A 20,522-nucleotide genomic window follows, 5' to 3' on the forward strand; every position below is an offset into this window, starting at 1 on the left:
ACATAGAAACGATCTCAGAAACGACCGATTAAAAATGGCAGTCCGATTAAGCAGAGGCAGAGTATAATCGAACAGAACAGCTTCCAATGCAGAAAAAAGATTCCACCGATTTGCAGGCTCGCATCGAGGTACGACACACTGACCGCAATTCCAAAGGATTGCAATACATAATGAACAACGGAGTTATTCGAATTACATTTTCTAGTTACTGCTGCAACTGATGACTAACCGACATGCAGAAGGTACTGTACTCGTCGTTTCATTTCATTCACTGTGCGATAGATGCAGTAAATTCTCCCTAATTGACGCTAAGCTTGTACACAGAAATGGACAATTTGGGAAGATGAGATACGATCATTTGATTATTTTTATATTCTTTTATACTTTTTATTTTCTGGTCATTCTAAAAGCAATAGGAATTTTTTTGAAAAAGCTTGGCAATAACTATAAAAATGAGAGCCGCAAGGCTCGAATAATCGTACCTTCTCTTCCCAAATTGTCCATTTTTATTTCCAAGCTGAGAGTCAATCAGGGGGAGAATTTACTATACTTCGGTATCTCAACGATAATGATACATCACTTGGAAGTTTTCAAAAATGCCCTATAATCGAAAATCCATTTCTAGAATATAATTCCAAAATTATGTTATATATAATTTTATAATATATTATAAAAAATATATTATAATATAATATATAAAAATATATAATATAATATAATATATAAAATATAACATATTATAATGTATTATATTTTATAATATAATTATAATATAATTATATTTTATAATATAATTATAATATAATTATATAAGTACTTCAGTATCTCAATGATAATGATACATCATTTGGAAGTTTTCAAAAATGCCCTAGAATCGAAAATCCATTTCTAGAATATAATTTTATATAATATATTATAAAAAATATATTATAATATAATATATAAAATATAATATACTATAATGTATTATATTTTATAATATAATTATATAAGTCTAAAATACATCAACAAAGTTCATTAAACGATAGTACGTTCGAGAAATGTGTTTCGTTTGAAGCGACCAAATTGGATCAGCAATTTATTCGGAGGAGAATTTGTTATTATTTAGAAGAGATTTCACTGTGCTTTCAATGACAGACGAACAGACTTCAGAAGATTCGGATTTCGAGGAAAGCTCTGCGTCGGAAACAGAGGAGGAGGACGAGCCTGATTACGCAGACATCGAATTACGAAACAACAGTAACGAAACCAGTCTTCGTTTGAGCAAATTCTTCCAAGAGATCGACGAGACGAAGAAATACTCACCGTCGAGTACGGTAAACGAGGTTCGAGCCAATACTCGGTTCGAAAAGAAGATGTACAGAGTGATCCCGATGAAACTGGACCCCGGTACACCGAAATTAAGAAGCTCGATTGGCAAAAGCGATGGGCGGCGCTAGACACGACGAAGTATTATCGAAATACATTTTATTAATAAAAAAAAAGAAGAAAACAACCGTTTGTTAAAGTTTTTACAGTAAAAAGTGAAAAAACAGCGTTGTAGGCTCGGTCGAATGTACATGTTCGCGGTGTTCTCTCGGATGGTCGATGATTTTGATTTTCCCCGAAGTGCTAACTACAGGAGTTCGAGTCGAAGTTAATTGGCCGCTGGAGGTCGTTTCCTCCGCGTCGACTCCCTGGAACGAGAAAGGCGTTAAATAGACAGTTCGCCGATTAACTTCGACCCGGGACCTCTTGGCAATTGGCGGAACAGTGTCGCGGTTTCTCCGAAACAGAAACGCCGCGGTTCGAACGCGTTCCGCCGGCGTTTTCTCTGCCCGCTGTTCTTTTTCTCGCCGCCGCGTTCTCTGCGCGTCTGCGCCTTTGCCTGCCTACGTGAACATTATTTTACAGCGTGTGATACGAGCATCTATAGTAACAAAATATAAATCCGCTTATGTATAGGTGTATTAACATACATGCACACACGTTCCTCTCTCGCTCGCACCGTTAATCGTAGGAGTTAATTAATATAATAAAGTCCTTAACGGCTATAGACACGGTATTAAATTACAAAAAATTACAACCTCGCGCGTAGTCTTTCTTTCTATTTTTCCCTCTGTATGTTTGTTTTTCTCGCGCGTTTCTTTTGCGCGCGTACGTGCGTTCGTATGTGTTATTCGAGTTTGTGTCTCCTATGTTTGTGCGACGCGTGATCGCGTGACCCCGATCCGAATTTCACCGGGCGATTAATCGACCGACGGGTGCCGAAGCGACGATCAATGGATCATCGTTCCAGGACTCGGTTGGTTAACCGTCGATTAAACAAACCCGCTTTGCCCATCGGTCGCGTTCGAAAAATCATTTTCGATTGTCTCGGCTCCCTGAGACCGCGCGAACCGGGCAACAACAACGTTCGTCTATCGGGAACAATAAATAATTAGAACTCGACGATGGAGCAACGAGGGCTCCGTGTTGTTCGTATATAGGGGTAGGGTGGGTGGGGAAGGGAGCTTGTTTTTAATTTAATTGTTTATATTCTACGCTGGTAGAACGTCGTCGCTCGTCGCCGTCACTGACCCTCGCTATCACTGTCGCTTTTGTCTGAAACAGAATGTTTATTGATGTCACTTCTGTACCCATCGAACGCTATAGTCGGATCGAAATGCATCTAGTCGCTCAAGGTCACGTCCCCACCTTTTTTGCCAGGGTACGCGTGACGCTTCAGTCTGTCGTACAGATCGTCTTTCGTGCCATAAATACTGGCGTTCGAACGAGCGAGACTGTTCATTTTACCATTGTGCAGACTCTCTGGAAACAGACAACAAGAAAAACGCGCGTTAAACACCTTCGCTGGAAACTGCATTGTTTTGTTAATTGCACAGAAAGAAAGCCAGGTTTATATTGGGGAAGAACGCAAACGATAAAATGTGATTTTTTTTTCTAACGATTCGACAATGCGAGTGCTCTTGACATTGTTAGAATAATTTGAGCCGTTTATTTTGAAAGTGGCATAAGTCACTTTGTTTTTAAGTCGATATATTTGAGGGCTTGCGTTTTAAGACGTTTAAAAATATGGATGCTAACTTTCGAGATGATTTACTTGTATTTGTTGTCTCGGGATACTGATAGTTTTCTCAATATAAATAATTTCGTATAAACATTAAAAAATCACCAGTTTTCGTTACGGTAAAGTGACTTATGCCACTTTCAAAATAAACGGCTCATTTATCTCGTATTCGAGGCACATGTGCTCTATTTTGGTGGAAGATAAATAAATAATAAATAGAGAGTAAATAAACAAATAAATTTGGTTGAAATGGACGAATGTAAACGCTTATGTAAGGCCTGATCGGATGATGCCACGGTTGCGACATTTGTTTTTGCTTCGATTTCAGATCTATAATTATATGATAATGACAGTGACAACGAAGAATGCGAAGTAAAAACAGAGGATTTAAGTGTGAACGAGACGAATAGATGAGCCTAACAGAAAGTTGGCGACGGTGAATTGAAATGTGTGGACGAAGACTGTATTTAACCGTTCTGGCTAGTCGATGATCAACCTTCTGAGGACGGATCATTTTGACAACTCATTTTATAAAATTGACGATGATTCTAAACATTCTCAACTCTTAATTTTTCAAAACATATTTTTGAAGTTTTCTTGTAGATCTATTAGTCTTTCAGCAATTTGTTTAACAGCAATTTTGTTTAACAATAATTTTCTTAACAGCAATTTGTTTTATCCAATTACTATAGATTGAAAAAGTACAGAAATACAGTAAATTCTCCCTAGAATACCAAATTTCGGGTTGCTGTGCTAATCCTATGCTTACAGTTACTTACAAAAGTGTTCGTACACCTATTAAAACGCAATAACTATTTTAAAATTGAACTAAATGGCTTGGATTTTTTTTGGACGATAGAGGGACTAGTCTACTTGAAGATGACTGAAATGCTGTTTTTTAAATTTTGCTATTACAGTAAATTTTCCCTAATTAACTCTCAGCTTGGAAACAAAAATGGACAATTTGGGAAGAGGAAGTACGATTATTCCAGCCTTGCGGTTCGTTTTCATAGGTGTTGATAATCGGTAGTTATAAAAACGTATCGCGAGACTCGAATAATTCATATCTTCTCTTCCCAAATTGTTCATTTTTGTGTACAAAATGAAATTTCAACCAAAATTTACTGTACTTGGAATGACAAAAAGATAAAGATGTCTCGTCTTTTAACATTTTTATCTGAGCCTATAACGAAAGTTTAAAAAATGTCTTTCGTAGATCTCGGTAACTTATATGCATGCTGAAAATTTTATCGAAATCGGTCGACTTTGTCACGAGTTACAACAAATTGAAGATGGAAAAAATCGCAGTTTTATCATGATTTCGACAGAAAACTGTAAGAAGTCTGCAATTTTTAAAATCCTTCAACGCCTGTAGTTCGGCTCTGAGTTGGTTAATCGATTTCGATTTACACAAAAAAAACATTCTTTAAATTTTTGTTATAGGCTCAGATAGAAAAGTTAAAAATCAAGGATTTTTAGTTTTTTCTTTTCATCCCAAGTAATAGCAAAACTAAAAGCAAGCTTTTTAACAATCGTCTAATAGACCCCTTTATCATCTAAAAAGTATTCAAATCGTTTAATTCAGTTTTGAAAAGTTGATCGCGTTTTAAAAGATGTACCAACACTTTTGCGGGCCACTGTACCTGATTTATTGCTACGTCGATGCTAAGTTTCGACGGAAGACAACATAAAATTGTTTATTTGGGTGTGAGTAAGAAAAACCGCGAGCTGCAAGGTACGTGACCAACCGCAACGATCATTGATGGTGAGAGTTCTCCGTCGAATCGTGGCATGTGCTCTCCGAATTGTCTTCGAATAGTGGCATGTATCCTCCGAATTGCCTTCGAATCGTAGTAAAAAAAATTGGAAATAAAAAAGTTATGTCATCGTCTTTATTCTAACATTACTATGTACAGTAATTTGACCCTAATTCACGCTTAGATTGCGCACAAAAGTGTACAAATTTGAAAAAGTGGAAATACGATTATTCGAGCCTCACAGCTCATTTTTATAGTTACCAATTATCAACGACTATAAAAACGAGACGCAAGGCTCCTCTTCCCAAATTATCCAGTTTTGTGGACAATTTAAGCGCGCGAATTAGAGAGAAATTACTCTATTCATACTAATATATACCAGAATGCTGGCCGCTACATTTCTTACCGACTGCCTCGAGTTTCTATAAAAACGAGCCGCGATGCTCAAAGAATCGTGTCCGAGTGTCCGGCTATTGCCGTTTTCAATTCCGAGCTGCTGGTCTTCTAGGGAGAATTTACATGAAAATTTGCATTGAAATGATCCGGTAACCAGAGAACGAAGATTAACGATCACGTGTGAAACTTCGCAATAAAGGCTTCATTCTTTCTGTGCATCAACGATTTCATGAACGACCATGCCCAGCGCCTCACCTTTCATATAAGTCTCGTTATAGAAATTCGGCATTTCCCAACCGTCCTCCTCATCGTCGTAATAATGAGCATAAGTGCTATGATGGGACGGTGCGATCGACTCCGCATACGGTGTTGGCGCGCCATAGTAGAAGTTCACTTGCGAGCCGTTCTGATCGGTGGCTGGAGTCAGCATCTTCTTGGGCTCCTTCTTGCGAGAAGCTCTGCAAAAGGAACGCGGCGAATGCAATTTTCTGCAGGAAGAACTTCTGCAGGACTTCCCGAAGAACACGAATGAACGCGTGTACCAACCTGACGCAGATCATCCATACTAAGAGGACGACGAAGATGATCAGAATGACACCACCGGCGATGCCTCCGGTGATGTAGAAGAACTCGGACTTCTCGGTGCAGCGTTTGCCGGTGAAGCTGCCGCTGCATCTGCAAGACGGCTGGCCCCGTGAGTCCTTCAAGCACGCCCCTTCGTTGTCGCAGTAGCCCATGCAAACGTCCGTGCACTCTGTGCCGGTCCCGTTGTAGCCTGGCTTGCACTCGCACTTGAAGTCGCTGGTCTCCGGGATCAGCAGGCAGTATGCATTCGCGTCGCAGTGCATCTCCGCGTCGCTGGTTTCGCAGGGGTTCGTGCAGTCTGCTTTGCTGGTCTGGAACGAGCAAGAGAACGATTAGATCGTCGATCGATCGTTCAAGCGTCTCCCGACGTATCCGATCGGACTACTTACAGCTGCAGCTCCCTTGGTGCTGGTGTTGGGCGGACAAGGTATGCAGAAGGTCTGCTGCGGCTCGGACTGGTACATGCCCTTTTTGCACTGCATGCACTCGTTCAGGGTACCGTTCAGATAAGTTCCCGGGTCGCAGACAGGGAGAGAGCACTCTTCTATCGACGCAGATCCCATGTTTGGCGTCGTTCTGCCCAAGGGGCAGGACTGGCAAGCAGCTTGCACGCCTTGCGTGCGGTAGCTTCCGCGCGGACAAGGCTCGCATTTCCCTTCGACGGCCAATTGCTGGCCCGATCCGCACTCGTCTCTGCATTCCTCGCGGGACACAGCTTCCGCTGTCCTGGTCGTCTTCCCGAGGCCACAGAGCAGGCACGAGAAGCTGCCCTCGTTCGGCTGGTAGAAACCGTGGCCGCAGTTCCGGCACAAACCGGCCACGTCGTCGTAGTACTTCCCGGCTGGACAACGTTCCTTGCAGTCCGCTGCGCTTCGAGCTCCTGGACCAACCGTCACGCTTGGACGTCCCGCGATCACGGGGCAGGAACTGCACTTCAGCTGGCCCGACTCGCTTTGGTAGCTGCCGATTGGACAGGACAGACACTGCTTCGACTCCTCGTCGTAGTAGGTTCCCACGGCGCAGGGCACTGCAATCGCAGATCAGGAATTCACGTTCGCGGACTTGATTGAACTATTTAACGATTAATATGTACTTTTGCTATCGAAACTACATTGTCGCAAATTATGCGAGATTAAGCTATTTGCATTATTAACGTATACAGGTGTCCCAAAATTATGTTTTTGGGACACCTGTTTCTTTCATGTCTCTAGAGTGTTGTGTTTCACCTAATAATCATTTTTGCTACAAATGCATAAAATCTATAAAATCTATAAAATCTATAAAATCTATAAAATCTATAAAATCTATAAAATAACTATAAAATCTAGTGATAATTGCAAAGTAACTTTACACGCACTGACCACTCCAAGGATTTCTGCACGATACGATTGATAATAAAATGATTACATTTCATACTTTTTTCTGATGAAATTATGGATTGATCATGCTGATTTAGCAATAGTTTAGAACTTGAGTAATCGAATGTCAATAACTTGAGGCAAGATACGTAGATACGTTATTATACAGGGTATTTATGTTAACATTAGCCAGCGTTTTTGTTGTAAATAGCAACATTAGAAAAGAATGACAGAGGAAAAAGTTGTAATGTCTTTTGCAAGCAATGTAATACCGTCTGCAATGTTTTTAGGAATGAAGGTGACCTTTAATTTTTTGAATCGAATATTATATATATATTTTAAATCATATAAAATCATGTACCAAAACAAATTCATTCGTTTACGATATAGTGACCTTTACGATTACACAAGGTCAAATAGAGCCTTCAATGCACAAATAAATCGTATTGAACATTTACTGTAGCCTCTGCTCGAGTACACATTCAATCTGCTTTCTTTGTGTACGAATGCCTCCATTTGACCTTGTGAGACCTTGAAGGTCTCATTATGTCGTATACAAATTAATTAGATTCGACACATGCTTCCATATGATACAAAAAAAGAAAATACACACCAGTCCATTTAAAAAAATTGAAGGTCACCTTCATTTCTAAAAAAAATAACGCGATTAAAGAACAATTATAGACACAGTTACATTATTTGCAAGAAATCAGTACAACTTTTTTCTCTTTCATTTTTTCAAACGTTCACTATTTGTCAGAAAAACACTGACCAGAATTAGCGTAAACACCCTGCGCGCGCGTAGTACTAATGCTTACCACAGTCGGGTGCCATAACCACTTGTCCAACAGGGCAGTCATAGTCCGACTCCAGAGTCAACGATGCCGGGTCGGGAACCGTGTTAGGCAGAATGTCGTGCACATCGAACTGGTCTTCTTCCAGGATCAGTCTCTCCAACAAGGTCTGCACCGTTGCTCTCTCGTTCGAGTTCGCGTTCAAAATCGGATCGCTACGAACAATAGAGGATCGTTGGTTGATTGGCAATCGCTGGATCATCTATTGCAGCGATAGATGAAGGAGAGTATGCGCAAATATGTACAGCCGTTATCTTTAGGCGAAGGTAACCAGGCAGCCTTTCCATGGGATCCTCAGTAAGACCTTATCGACACCTATTAACTATGTCACCTATGTAACGTTTAATGTTCAAGACATCCTGAAATCCTAACATATGTATAACAGGTCTAATGCTATATGCATATATATATGTATATCATAGTTTAGTGCAGGGATTTGGCCCTGGTTTATGTCATCATGTTACAATCGATCGCCGAGCTGTTTGGTATTAAATCGTAGCAGAGACACGTGTCGAAGATGTTTCTAACGACGGTGGAATTTCAAGCGGCAACCAGACAGCTCGGTTCTCTAGTCAGGCGTTATACAGTTCGCGTTACATTGTTATTTGACTATTGTCTCGTTGGTACCTGGTTAAGTCGATCGAGTCCCATTTACACAGTCACGTGTGAACAGTTAGTAACAACGTGCATACCAGTCAGTTAGAATCGACGCGTCAGTCGTCGGAGAATCGCGCATTAATCGTAGCCAGGCTGCCTTCATCTTTTTCCGTTGATGAAGCGATATCTTAATTGACCTTGGTAAGTCAACTTCTTCCTACTGGTACCCACACAGAGAAAACTTCTTGTTACATCGTCGGACGGCAACTGAATCGTTTGGCCAATTTTAGAAATTCTTTGCATCGCACATCGAACACGATAAAATGTCTGATTAAAAAAGGAAGCTTTATAAATAAAGCTTCGAAGTTTTCTTGCTAGGTTGATCGTGTAACAGTCACTCGAATACAAATCTCCAGGGTAGCTTATGAGGAGAACTTGCGATCATGGATATCGTTTGAGTCTAAAATGGTTTAATATTATAGTGCATACCTATTATCAAAAGAAGCTTAATAGGAATGTTCAAAATGGGCCTCCATTTTGCAGATATTTTGATTCAAAGTTTACAAGCAACCATATGGATAACATATATAGAATGTTCATCTTTGAATCTAAATATCTCGAAAACAATACATTTTCGGGAAAACTGTTAAATACAAAAGTTACTCGACTTTAAATATCGATAAACTTTTGTATGGAACATCTCTCCCGAAAATGTGATGTTTTCGAGATCTTTAGATTAAAAGTTTTCAAATGATCATCCTGTATATACAGGGTGTCCCAAAATAATGGTACTTCCGGGAAATTAGAGATTACTGTGAGGTCATTCGAAGCAACTTTTTTCTTTACAAAAATTTTCTCTGAGGCATCGTTTACGAGTTATTGACGAAAAACAGTGACCAATGAGGGGCGAGCTCGGCTGGCGCGAAGCGACCCAACCAACGAGCGCACGAAGCCCAATTCCGCCCATTGGCTCGGCCGCCTAGCGCCAGGTCAGCTCGCCCCTCATTGGTCATTGTTTTTCGTCAATAACTCGTAAACGATGCCTCGGAAAAAATTCTTGTAAAGGAAAAAGTTACTTCAAATCACCTCAGGAACCCCTCATTTTCCGGAAATACCATAATTTTAGGACACCCTGTATAAAGTCTACCTAATTGACGCTCAGATTGCGCACAAAAATGGACAATTTGGGAAGAGGAGACACGATTATTCGAGCCTTGCGGTTCGTTTTTATAGTTACGAATTGTCAACGACTATAAAAACGAGCTACAAGGCTCAAATAATCTTGTCTCCTCTTCCACAATTGTCCATTTTTGTGGACAATTAGGGAGGCATTACTGTATATGGTGGCATACAAACTTGAAATCAAAATATCTCAGAAACGAAAGCGCATTTTGAAGAATGCTATCAGAGTTTTTTAATATTAGATATATATTGTAACTTGAATCTACTCTTGTTTCAAAAGCGACTTCCACGACGTAAGTTTCCCTTGTCAGCTAAATAAGCTTCAGTTTTAAAGAAGATCACAAAGAATGAAGCTAATGGAATGAATGAAATTAACTGAACTTATTATAATTAACTGAATAATTCAAATTAACTGAAATAAAAATTCCTGTCAATAAATGTAAACTAGTGTGAACGAACAATTGAACAATCATTTCAGACAGATTTTTCTTAAAAAAATGATAGCTGTGCTTATTTCTCAGCCAATCATCTGTTCGAACAAGGATGAAACGAATGGATAAAAGAGTTCATTCAATTATAATTAACTGAATAATTAAAATTAACTGAAATAAAAATTCCTGTCAATAAATGTAAACTAGTGTGAACGAACAATTGAACAATCATTTCAGACAGATTTTTCTTAAAAAAATGATAGCTGTGCTTATTTCTCAGCCAATCATCTGTTCGAACGAGGATGAAACGAATGGATAAAAGTGTTCATTCGTAATTCAGACAATACAGATGGCAGTACGACATTGTAACAAATCTGCTGTTCTCCGTGTGCACCCATGCATCTACTAGGTAATGGTATGTAGATGATCACAAATGGATTTATAAAAATGAAAGGTGATGTCGGATAACACCGAGCCCCGCATGACGAGAACACATGTACAATGATGCATTTCGCACGTGGCGTAAATCGAGAGCTGTCCTTACTTTATCGCCGGGAACGAGATCTCCACCTCGTAGGTGTCACTGCCTTGCCTTGCCTGTCTCGTTCTACGATGCAACACAAGTAACAATAATGCTCAGTAACTGAATTCAAACGATGCCTGCTCGAATCGAAGCATGTCTGCGGCTAATACTAGGGCAAATCACCGTCGAAATTGGCGAGATTTCCGCGATTTCGAACGTCAAAAGAAAAAAGCGTGCGAATAAAAGAAAACATGGGACACTTACGATTCTGCTGGAACTACAGCGGAAATGATGTAGGTGCCGCCGTCTTCTTCGTTGGTCTCGCGGGTAGTGCGTGCACGATGGTCGCATTGCACGTCGATATTCAAGTCCTTGCACTCGCGAGTCCCTGTTCAAGGGCGAGAACGATTAGAACGTTGAAATCTCTCGACGTCGAGTCGAAATAGGAATAGCGACTTGCCTTCGAAAGAGTACGAACAGAAGTTCCAGTCCCTGTTCAGCGAGTTCACGGCGTCCCTGACTTTCTTCTTCAGCACGCCCTGGCCGGCTTCGTTGCATAGAACCGACGTCGGGAAGTTCATCTTGATCCTGAAGACGCGCTGAGCCGGCGTCGCACCTGCATCGTCGAGGGGAATTATAGAAATCGAGCCGACGAATGAAAATCTGGTGACGCGGCGATAGTCTTACTTGTGCAAGCAGGATAGATCAGCGGAAGAGATGGGTCATTGGTAGGCCTCCAGAAGCCCTCGGCTCCGCAGGTATAGAACTTGGGTACCTCCTGCGAGAATCTGAGTCCGGAATTGCAGAAGATCTCGCAGACCTTGAACTGTCCACCAGAGCCCCAGTCTTTGCACTGTTGGGTGCCTCCGATCGGGTCGGCCAGCTCGGGGCAGAAGTCAGCTGAAAGATCAGTCGATTACGAGTCTCGAACAACCGATGGAACACCGGAAACGAAGTCAAGGTTTCAGCACAGAGACGAACTTACAGAGCACGTAAACCTTGAAATTGCAGCTGGCAGAGTTGCCAGCCTGGTCGTAAGCAACGTAGCTGATGTCGTAGGTTCCCCACATCAAGGTCTGGCCAGACTTGTGCCCGTTCTTCTCCTGGATCCTCGCTATCCCGACGTTGTCGATAAACCGCGGCTCATCCCAGGTGACAATGGACGATCCGTTCTTCGCGATCACCCATAGATCACCCGGACAGTGGTCCACCTTGGGTGGGATCTTGTCGGACTCCAGTTGCTGGCACTTGCTACCGCCGTAGCCAGGCGGACACACCCTTTGTCCACAGTGAGACGGTACCACCCTCTCAACGCCTCCAACCGTTTCGTCGTAACCAGCCCAAGTCAGCACCAGGCCTTGATAGAGGACCGGCTCGGTGCGACAGTCTCGGACCTGTTTTTGTATCTCGTTGGTCACGTGCAGGGCTCGGCTCCAGATCTGGACCTTGGTCAGGTGACCTTGGAACCCAGACTCGGTGTAGCCCTTCGAGTTCTCGCTTTGCGGCTTCCCGAGGACAGCCCAGGCGCTGAGAAAGCAGATTTCATATTTCATTTCGAGGTTGATCGAAGCGGCATAGTATCTCTACTATTTTATGAAACTCGGTATTCGAACTTACTATGCTGGCAGAGATCTACCGCTGCCATAGCCCTCGGTCTTGCTAGCAATAAGACCTTCGGTAATTAGGATCAGTTCACCGCCGTTGTCACCGTTCCATACCACAGCGACGTGATGCCATTGGCCGTCGTTGATCGTTGCGTACTCTCTGAACGGAAGATAGACATCTTGAAGGTCATGGAACAGGGACACTTGCACGCCATTGCTGTGCGCCTGGATCATCAGCCTGCGGTTTGTTGGCACGTGCGGAGAGCTGCGAAATTAGAAGATATCGGAAGTTAGTACAATCTGAGCGTCAATTAGAGAAACATTGCTGCACAGTAATGCCTCCCTAATTGACATTCGAAGTGTGCACAAGAATGGACAGTTTGGGAAGAGGTGATACGATTATTCGAGCCTTGCAGCTCGTTCTTATAGTTATTGACAATTCGAAACTATAAAAACGAACCGCAAGGCTCGAATAATCCTGTCTCCTCTTCCCAAATTGTCTATTTTTGTGGACAGTCTGAGCGTCAATTAGAGAGACATTGCTGTACAGTAATTTCCCCCTAATTGACGCCCAAATTGTGTACAAAAATGGACAGTTTGGGAGGAGGAGATACGATTATTTGAGCCCTGCAACTCGTTCTTATAGTTATTGACAATTCGAAACTATAAAAACGAACCCCAAGGCTGGAATAATCGTATCTCCTCTTCCCGAATTGTCCAATTTTGTGGACAATCTGAGCGTCAAGTAGAGAGATATTGCTGCACAGTAATCTTACAGTTGTTGACAATTCGAAACCATAAAAACGAACCGCAAGGCTCGAATAATCGTGCCTCCTCTTCCCAAAGTGCCCATTTTTATGGACATTCTCAGCGTCAATTAGAGAGACGTTGCTGCACAGTAATGTCTCCCTAATTGGCGCCCAAATTGTGCACAAAAATGGACAGTTTGGGAGGAGGAGATACGATTATTCGAGCCTTGTAGCTCGTTCTTACAGTTGTTGACAATTCGAAACCATAAAAACGAACCGCAGGGCTCAAATTATCGTGTCTCCTCTTCCCAAATTGCCCATTTTTGTGGACAACCTGAGCGTCAATTAGAGAAACATTTATTTCGATCAAGGGTCATGCTGCGCGAGGACTTACCTAACAGCGTAAAGTGTGAAGAAGATTCCTGCTTCATCCTTTTGGATGTACTGCACCCACATGGCCACAGTTAAGCTCTTGCTCCCGCCCGTGAAGAACGGAATCACCTGTGCCGCGCTGCTGCGAGCCGGGTCGCTGAAGTACAGGTCGTAGTCCACTTGGATCGCTGAAAGATATTAATTATTAATGACAGCATTGGCGATTTGAACACAACGATCCTCCTCGAACACTTACATTTCCTACAGTCATCTCCAGTTAAGTTGAACGGGCACTGACAGAAGAATTTCCCAGTGAGATCAATGCAGGTTGCCGATGGAGGACACGAGTTCTCTTTGCAGTCAACTATATCTTCCTCGCACGTTTTACCTGGAGATTAATTAATAACCGGCCATTAATTGTTGTACCACCGCAAGTGGCAGTTGCTCGGACTCTCTAATTAACACATTAAAGGCGGGGGATCTTGACGAAAGTATGCTAGGTAACGCGGCGGCCGCCCCGCCTCGTTTTTCGCCCTAGAGCGGGCGATATTTTGTGTAATCATAAAAAATTTAGACCTAAAAAAGTTTATTTAAACTCTTAAAACTAAAAGAAATATTAAAAAAGAACTAAACACTAATTACAAAAAATGTTTTAAAGTACATATGAGAAGTCGAGATAAATCGTAGTACTACGACTCCCGCCTTTAATGTGTTAATCAACAAGTCTGTAGCGACCAGTCGTGCGCGCAATGGAAACTTCAGTCCTCGTGCAAACGACCAGCGTAATTTTATGACCCTCCTTCGAAGAAGCTATTTTTGAGATGATAAGTCCCAAACCTTGGCAATGCATGTTCGCGATAGAGTTTTTTTTAGAGATACTTCAATAGCTAACGGAGACCGTCATAAATTAGGAGAGTTTCCGAAGAGTACTCGAAGCGGACCCAGCGACCCAAGGGTCATGTGGTCCGACGCGGGTGACCCGGATGAAAAGTTCCACATGTTGTCACGTCCAGCTCATTATCCCCTCCGATTACCACGCCGTATCCCGAAAATACGCAAAGAGCGCAAGGGACAGGCGGTAAAAAGGGCAAAATGAACAACGCTGATTGGGAAGGCCCAACGCGTGGGGTAGTCAATCAGGGTTGTTCAAGAATGTTACCAGGGCAAACGGCGAGTGAAAAAACGAAGCTCAGAACTGCACCGCGACTCGTCGGAAGACAAAGTCCGCGAAAGAATAAAGAAGTATTCCACCGCACAAAAAGCGAGTGTACAAGTCCTTTCGAACTATCCTACCCAAAAGTTCATCGCAATCACCTGTGTATCCCGGTGGACAGACGCAAGTGAACCCAGGCCCGTCGTCGACGCAAGTGGCGCCGTTCTTGCAGGCTCCAGCCTGACAGGCGTCGTACTCGTACTGACACCCGATGCCGGTATAATCGTCGGGACAGGTGCAGTTGAGTCCAGAGCCGAAGTCTTGGCAGCGGCCGTTGTGCATGCACGGGTTGCCAATGCAGCGTTCCGGGGCGGTCTCGCACTGTTTGCCATCGGTTCCTGAGGGACACCTGCAGACCCGGAGTACCAAGAGTGATCCCCATCCCGCGCGAAGGCATCCAGTGCCAAGAGTATCGGAAGATCTACTTACACGCAGAAGTAATCCATGAACAAGTCAACGCAGGCCGCGTCGTTCTGGCAGGGATGGTTCTGACACATGCCCACGTCGATCTCGCAGTGGACACCTGTCCATCCCTCGGGGCACGCGCACTTGAACCCTCCGACCTCGTCCCTGCAAGTGGCGCCGTTCAAGCAGGGCCCAGAGGCACAGTCGTCGATGTTAATCTCGCAAGCAGCGCCAGTGTAGCCTTCGCGGCAGTGACAGACGAAGGTGTTGTCAAGGTCGACGCAGCGGTCCGTCCCGACAGGGCTGCAAGGGTCGCTGAGGCACTCGTCCAGCTCCGCCTCGCATTGAAGACCGACGAATCCTGGCCTGCACTTGCACACGAATCCTTCCAGCTGGTCCAAGCAGGTTCCTCCGTTCTGGCAAGGGTCCGACGAACAATCGTCGATGGTGTGCTGACACTGTTTCCCAGTGTACCCAGGCTCGCAGGTGCAGGTGTACCCGTCCACCTGATCGATGCACTGGCCGTTGTTGCGACAGGGTTTCGCGGAGCATTCGTTGATGTTGGTCTCGCAGGCTGAACCGGTCCACCCGGGATGGCAGATGCACTCGTGGCTGAACAGGTTGTCCACGCAGATGCCGTTCAGACAAGGATTTCCTGAACATAGGTCGATCTTCTCGTGGCAGCGCTTGCCGGTGAATCCTGGAGGACAGTCGCAGCTGAAGTCCGCGATTAAATCGGTACAGTTGGCTCCTAGTAGGCAAGGCTTCTCCGCGCAGTCGTCGGTGTTGATCTCGCAGCTCTGACCTTCCCAGCCTGGCAGGCAGTCGCACTTGTAGCGACCTTGCTGCAGGGCTACGCACGTCGCGCCGTTGTTGCAAGGGTTTCCGCTCGCGGTGCAGGGGTTTATCTGCAATTGTTGAAGCGTGAAAGGCTGCTCGAATTGCTGCATACGATTTGGGAGCAGGATCGGGAATGATGGGTTCTTTTCGACCGATTCTCGGGAGCTCCGCTTCTAAAGTCAAGCCTTTCCAAAGTGAATTTAAATTTTGATGTTTATAAGCAACTTGGAAATATTTTTCAGAAGCATCTTTCGTGTTTTGTTAAATGGATTAACCCTTTGCACTCGAGTGGCGACTCTGGGGCACCACTAATATTTCTTGTATCATCTTTTAGGATCATTTTGATGTTAATAAAGTTTACATTTTGAAAAATTGTTAAGAGTGTAACACTGTTGCGCGAGTCCCAAGAGTCAATTTTCATGTATGCATAAAATGCATTTTCTTATATAAAATAGAAATACTGTAAGTTCGAAAAATGATTTTATATTTTCAGTCGAAGTAGCTTCGAGAGAACCTACTAGAGAACCAACTTCCATTGTTTTAAACACTTAGAATGAAAATGAAGACGGTCTGAAAAATTCTGTATCCGAGTTTATTGATTTTAAAGATCAGAATTTTTTTGAGACAGGTATGTATGAATTAAAATCTCGCTGGGAAAAGTGTATTGAAGCAAATGGAGCGTATTTTGATGAAATAAAGAGCTGTTGAAAAAATATATGTAGTCTTATATAGTCACTTAAAAATTCGACATTTCATACTCACTAACCTAATATAATAATATCTCTCTAATTGACGCTCACACAGATTGTCCACAGCAGTGGACAATTTGGGAAGAGGAGATTCGATTATTCCATTATTTTTATATTTTTTATTTTTTAGTCATTCTAAGCAATAGAAAAATTTTAAAAAAGGTTGTCAACAACTATAAAAATTTGTCTCTCTAAAAACAACAACTATAAATGCTTATCAGTTAGGGAGACATTACTCTACTTACACAAAAATAACAATATACAGTAATGTCTTCCTTACTGACGTTCAGATTGTCCACAAAAATGGACAATTTAGGAAGAGGAGATACGATTATCCGAGCCTTGCGGTTCGTTTTTATAATTGTTGACAATTTATAACTATAAAAACAAGCCGAAAGGCTCGAATAATCGCATCTCCTCTTCCCAAATTGTCCATCTTTGTGGACAATTTGAACGTCAATAAAAGGGAGTCATTACTGTACATACAATTGAAAAATGTTTTAAGAAGTGCGATATAGATAACAAAGATTATTTAATTCGTCGAGAACTGCGGACGTCACACTGCAATGGGCACAGTAATTGGCACACTTACCCTAGTACAAATTTAGAGGATTGAACTTACCGTGATGTCACAGTCGACTCCGGTGTACCCGGACCTGCAGAGACACGTGTAATTATTGAACCCAGGCTCATCCTTGCACATGGCCCTCTCTGGGCAGGTTTCATTGCTGCAGTCCGACTTCTCCTCCTGGCAGTTCACCCCGGAGTACCCATTGGCGCACTGGCACCTGTATCCCTGTGGCAAATCGATGCAGGTCGCGCCGTTGTAGCAAGGCTGGGAAGCGCATTCGTCGATGTCGATCTCGCATCGCCTTCCAGAGAAGCCGGCAGGGCAAAGACACTGAACACCGTGGCCCATGGGAACGCACAAACCACCGTGCTGGCAGACACTGTCGGTGCACTGCACAGGCTTGCATTCCTCTCGACCAACCGCACCTGGAGCATCGGTGTACATGTTCGTTGGGCATTCGACGCATGTCGTCGCCCCGTGCTGCGGCTGGAAAAAGTCCTTGGGACATTGGGCGCAGGGTGCTAGGCCAGTGTCCGAGTACATGCCGGGAGAGCACTTCGCTCTGCATCGGTCGCGACCTGGCGCGGACGGCTGGTAGGTGAAGGTTCCTGCTGGACAGGTCTGGCAGTCTTTGTAGCCTCCGATCGGAGGTTCGCCGGTGAAGCTGTTCCTGGGACATTCGAGACATGGCACCAGACCCGTGGGCGAGTAGGTGCCGTATCCACAAACTGGGATGCAGTCGTCTATGCTCTTCGAACCCTCTTCCCTCGTGTACGTGCCGAATGGACAGCGCAGGCAGGAGCCTTGGCGGTCGCTGTTTTGATAGAAACCCTTTGGACAGGATGTACATTGCTTCTGCTTCTCTCCGGCGAAGGTGCCCGCGGGACAGTGCACTGCAAGTGAATTTTAATTAGTGTACAACTGAGCTGGTTTAAGGAATCTCTGGGTATGTATGTGGGAGAGAAAGATGTGTGACTCGATGGTTACTGATTTGAGAGAATGCGGCAGTGTAGTGTTGAGAAAAACGGACGCGAAAAGTGTGAAACATGAGACCATTGACTATTCTGGATATCTCAGTGAAAATCATTTAGTTATAGTAGGTGTCCCGGAAATGTCTCGCAATCCGGAGATAGGAGATTCTTGGAGCTATTTGAAGTAACTGTCTCCTTAGCGAAAATGCAATCTGCGGCTTTGTTTACGAGTCATTAATGGAAAACTATATGTCTAATGTACACAATGAGAAAAAAGAGAGAAAGAATGAGTGTCGTTCTCCAAATTCATTGACCTGTTAAATTCCGCCGAACGTCGATTGCCAAATACATAATAAATTCACACCAGCAAATCGTTTTCCATTTCTAACTCTTCCATTCAGACGATTGAAATTCCGAAGATAGCGATGGCTTCAACCTTGCCACTGTTGTAAGACAGTACTTGTAAGGTTGCTCTTAACCCTTTCGGTACGTGCGCGTTGTCCGCCGTGACACTCCCACTGTAGGGGTGCCGCGCCGAAAATGCGCACATGACGCAGGGTCAGTCCACTTTTGTACGAAGATTTTCTTAAGCGTTAAGTAATGACTGTGCTTAATTCGTTTCTACATTTTTCTTTAAATGTTTCCTGTAAACATTCTGTAAAGGGCCTACAGAAATATGGCTCACATGGATGCCAGATGTATTCGGCACTCGTCCATATCGGTTATCAGATGGATGCCGGATATATCCGGCGCTCGTACCGAAAGGGTTAATGCTCAATAGATTTAGGTTCAGAAGATAGCAGTCTACAGATGTTAGGACCACTGTACTCACAGCATCGTGGAACATCGTTGGTGTCCATGTTCAGAACCTCGCCGATACTGCACGTGAACCCTCTGGTAATAGACGACTTCAATGCCCTGAGAGGTGGACACTGATTGCCAATGGCAGAGACGTTCAACAGAGGCTCTATCACAGCGCTGGTCGAAGGAACGGAGAGATCGAAGATCAGGTTCAGCGTAGATCCGCAAAGATCGTACAACTGGGGCTGCCGTACGGCCGGGACGATGACGAGAATGAAGTCCATCTGTAATAAAAAAAAAAGTAAACCGTTATTGTAAACGCTCGTATCGCTGCTCTGCGATATGCTCACCTTCAGCACGTTCTCTTCCAGCAAATAGGGGACGGATCGCACGAAAGACACGTTCATGTTTACGTTGACAGCGGAGCAACGTTGCGTCAGGATGTTATTCAAGTTCATGTAGTACTGAGACATGAGGTCCTGGTACTGCGGGAGGCAAGATCTCGAGACTGCGCCGTTTGCGCGATAAGTCACCGCTGCCACCACGTGATAGTTAGCCTGCTGAGTGTCTGTGGAAACGAAGAGACGCGTGCGAATGAATTGTTCGGTCGTTCGTCGCGTTTCAGCGCGAAGGGAAACTCACTCTCAGAGACGCAATCGGGAACAACCGAAGCGGGGGACCAGTGCTTGTTCACGTCACAGGTGAACGTCTTCGTGGGAGCACCGTCGGTGAACCTGAAGCCGTTCTTGCAGGTCGCTACGCACTGCAGACCCTTGTCACCGGGCACACACTTCAATCCTCCATGAGCCGGAGGCTTCAGCTCCCAGTCAACGCAGGGAGTAGCTTGTACGGAGACTTGGAAATGACAGGATGCTCTGTTGCCGCTGGAGTCAGTCGCGTAGACGGTCACATTTTCGAAGCTGCCGATCGGTATTATCGCTCTTTCCGGCACGAAAGTGATCTTCACTGGCCCGGAAGCGTCGGTCGCGTTGATTCGTCTTCTAGTTTCGTTGAAATTCACCGTGTAACTTTCCTGCTTGTCGATCAGCTCGATCACGTAGCTCTGGGGACAGCTCAGTTTGGGTGGCGTCAAGTCTGCAATTATTCATCGTTAGACTCTGAATGTTTAGTCTGCTGTTAAATTAAGATAGTCTTCAGTAGAAATACGCTTGGATGGATAAATCGAAAGAGGTGTGCATGTAATAGGGACAAGTTGTCTGCAATTGTTGACATTTGTCTGCATTGCTAAACGAGTACAGTAATGTCTTCCTAACTGACGCTCAGATTGACCACGAAAATGGACAATTTGGGAAGAGGAGACACGACTATTCAAGCGTTGCAGTTTGTTTCTATAGTTACGAATTGTCAACAATTATAAAAACGAGCTTCGTATCTTCTCTTCCCAAATTGTCCATTTTTGTGCGCAATCCGAGCGTCAGTTAGGAAGACATTACTATATTCATATAACATACGTCATAAACGAGGGTTTAAATGAGAGTGTTTTTGCACACATTT

General features: G+C 43.8%; 2 protein-coding genes across 3 annotated transcripts in view; one reads left to right on the plus strand and one right to left on the minus strand.

Annotated features, from left to right (window-relative positions):
• LOC117221984 (uncharacterized) lies at positions 1-1,495 on the plus strand. Its single transcript, XM_033473381.2, has 3 exons — positions 1-128; positions 206-242; positions 1,138-1,495. Exons 1-3 carry the CDS (start codon positions 87-89, stop codon positions 1,437-1,439), a joined length of 381 nt encoding a protein of 126 aa, XP_033329272.1. The 5' UTR covers positions 1-86; the 3' UTR covers positions 1,440-1,495.
• The window catches only part of uif (sushi, von Willebrand factor type A, EGF and pentraxin domain-containing protein uif), a 106,337-nt gene continuing 87,265 nt past the window's right edge, over positions 1,451-20,522 (minus strand). Inside the window, exons 18-37 of one of the 2 annotated variants that reach the window (XM_076520534.1) lie at positions 19,650-20,102; positions 19,358-19,575; positions 19,039-19,291; positions 17,287-18,128; positions 15,100-15,983; positions 14,772-15,019; positions 13,714-13,845; positions 13,480-13,645; positions 12,350-12,601; positions 11,718-12,259; positions 11,420-11,632; positions 11,193-11,348; positions 10,997-11,120; positions 10,754-10,816; positions 7,964-8,154; positions 6,177-6,814; positions 5,749-6,098; positions 5,458-5,660; positions 2,677-2,790; positions 1,451-2,583 (exon numbers count right to left, since the gene is read on the minus strand). In XM_076520534.1, coding sequence (XP_076376649.1) covers positions 2,552-2,583; positions 2,677-2,790; positions 5,458-5,660; positions 5,749-6,098; positions 6,177-6,814; positions 7,964-8,154; positions 10,754-10,816; positions 10,997-11,120; positions 11,193-11,348; positions 11,420-11,632; positions 11,718-12,259; positions 12,350-12,601; positions 13,480-13,645; positions 13,714-13,845; positions 14,772-15,019; positions 15,100-15,983; positions 17,287-18,128; positions 19,039-19,291; positions 19,358-19,575; positions 19,650-20,102 — 6,074 coding nt within the window. In that variant the 3' untranslated portion in view covers positions 1,451-2,551. The remainder of the gene's footprint in view (positions 2,584-2,676; positions 2,791-5,457; positions 5,661-5,748; positions 6,099-6,176; positions 6,815-7,963; positions 8,155-10,753; positions 10,817-10,996; positions 11,121-11,192; positions 11,349-11,419; positions 11,633-11,717; positions 12,260-12,349; positions 12,602-13,479; positions 13,646-13,713; positions 13,846-14,771; positions 15,020-15,099; positions 15,984-17,286; positions 18,129-19,038; positions 19,292-19,357; positions 19,576-19,649; positions 20,103-20,522) is intronic. The other variant, XM_076520535.1, reaches the window with a different exon arrangement.

The sequence above is a fragment of the Megalopta genalis genome, chromosome 3, assembly GCF_051020955.1.
Source record: "Megalopta genalis isolate 19385.01 chromosome 3, iyMegGena1_principal, whole genome shotgun sequence".
Classification (NCBI taxonomy): Eukaryota; Metazoa; Arthropoda; class Insecta; order Hymenoptera; family Halictidae; genus Megalopta; species Megalopta genalis.

Coding starts and splice junctions, on each gene's coding strand:
- LOC117221984 (XM_033473381.2), top strand. CDS start 87: ATGCAGAAAAAAGATTCCACCGATTTGCAGGCTCGCATCGAG. Junction 129..205: donor ATTTGCAGGCTCGCATCGAG/GTACGACACACT, acceptor TACATTTTCTAG/TTACTGCTGCAACTGATGAC. Junction 243..1,137: donor GACTAACCGACATGCAGAAG/GTACTGTACTCG, acceptor TTTCAATGACAG/ACGAACAGACTTCAGAAGAT.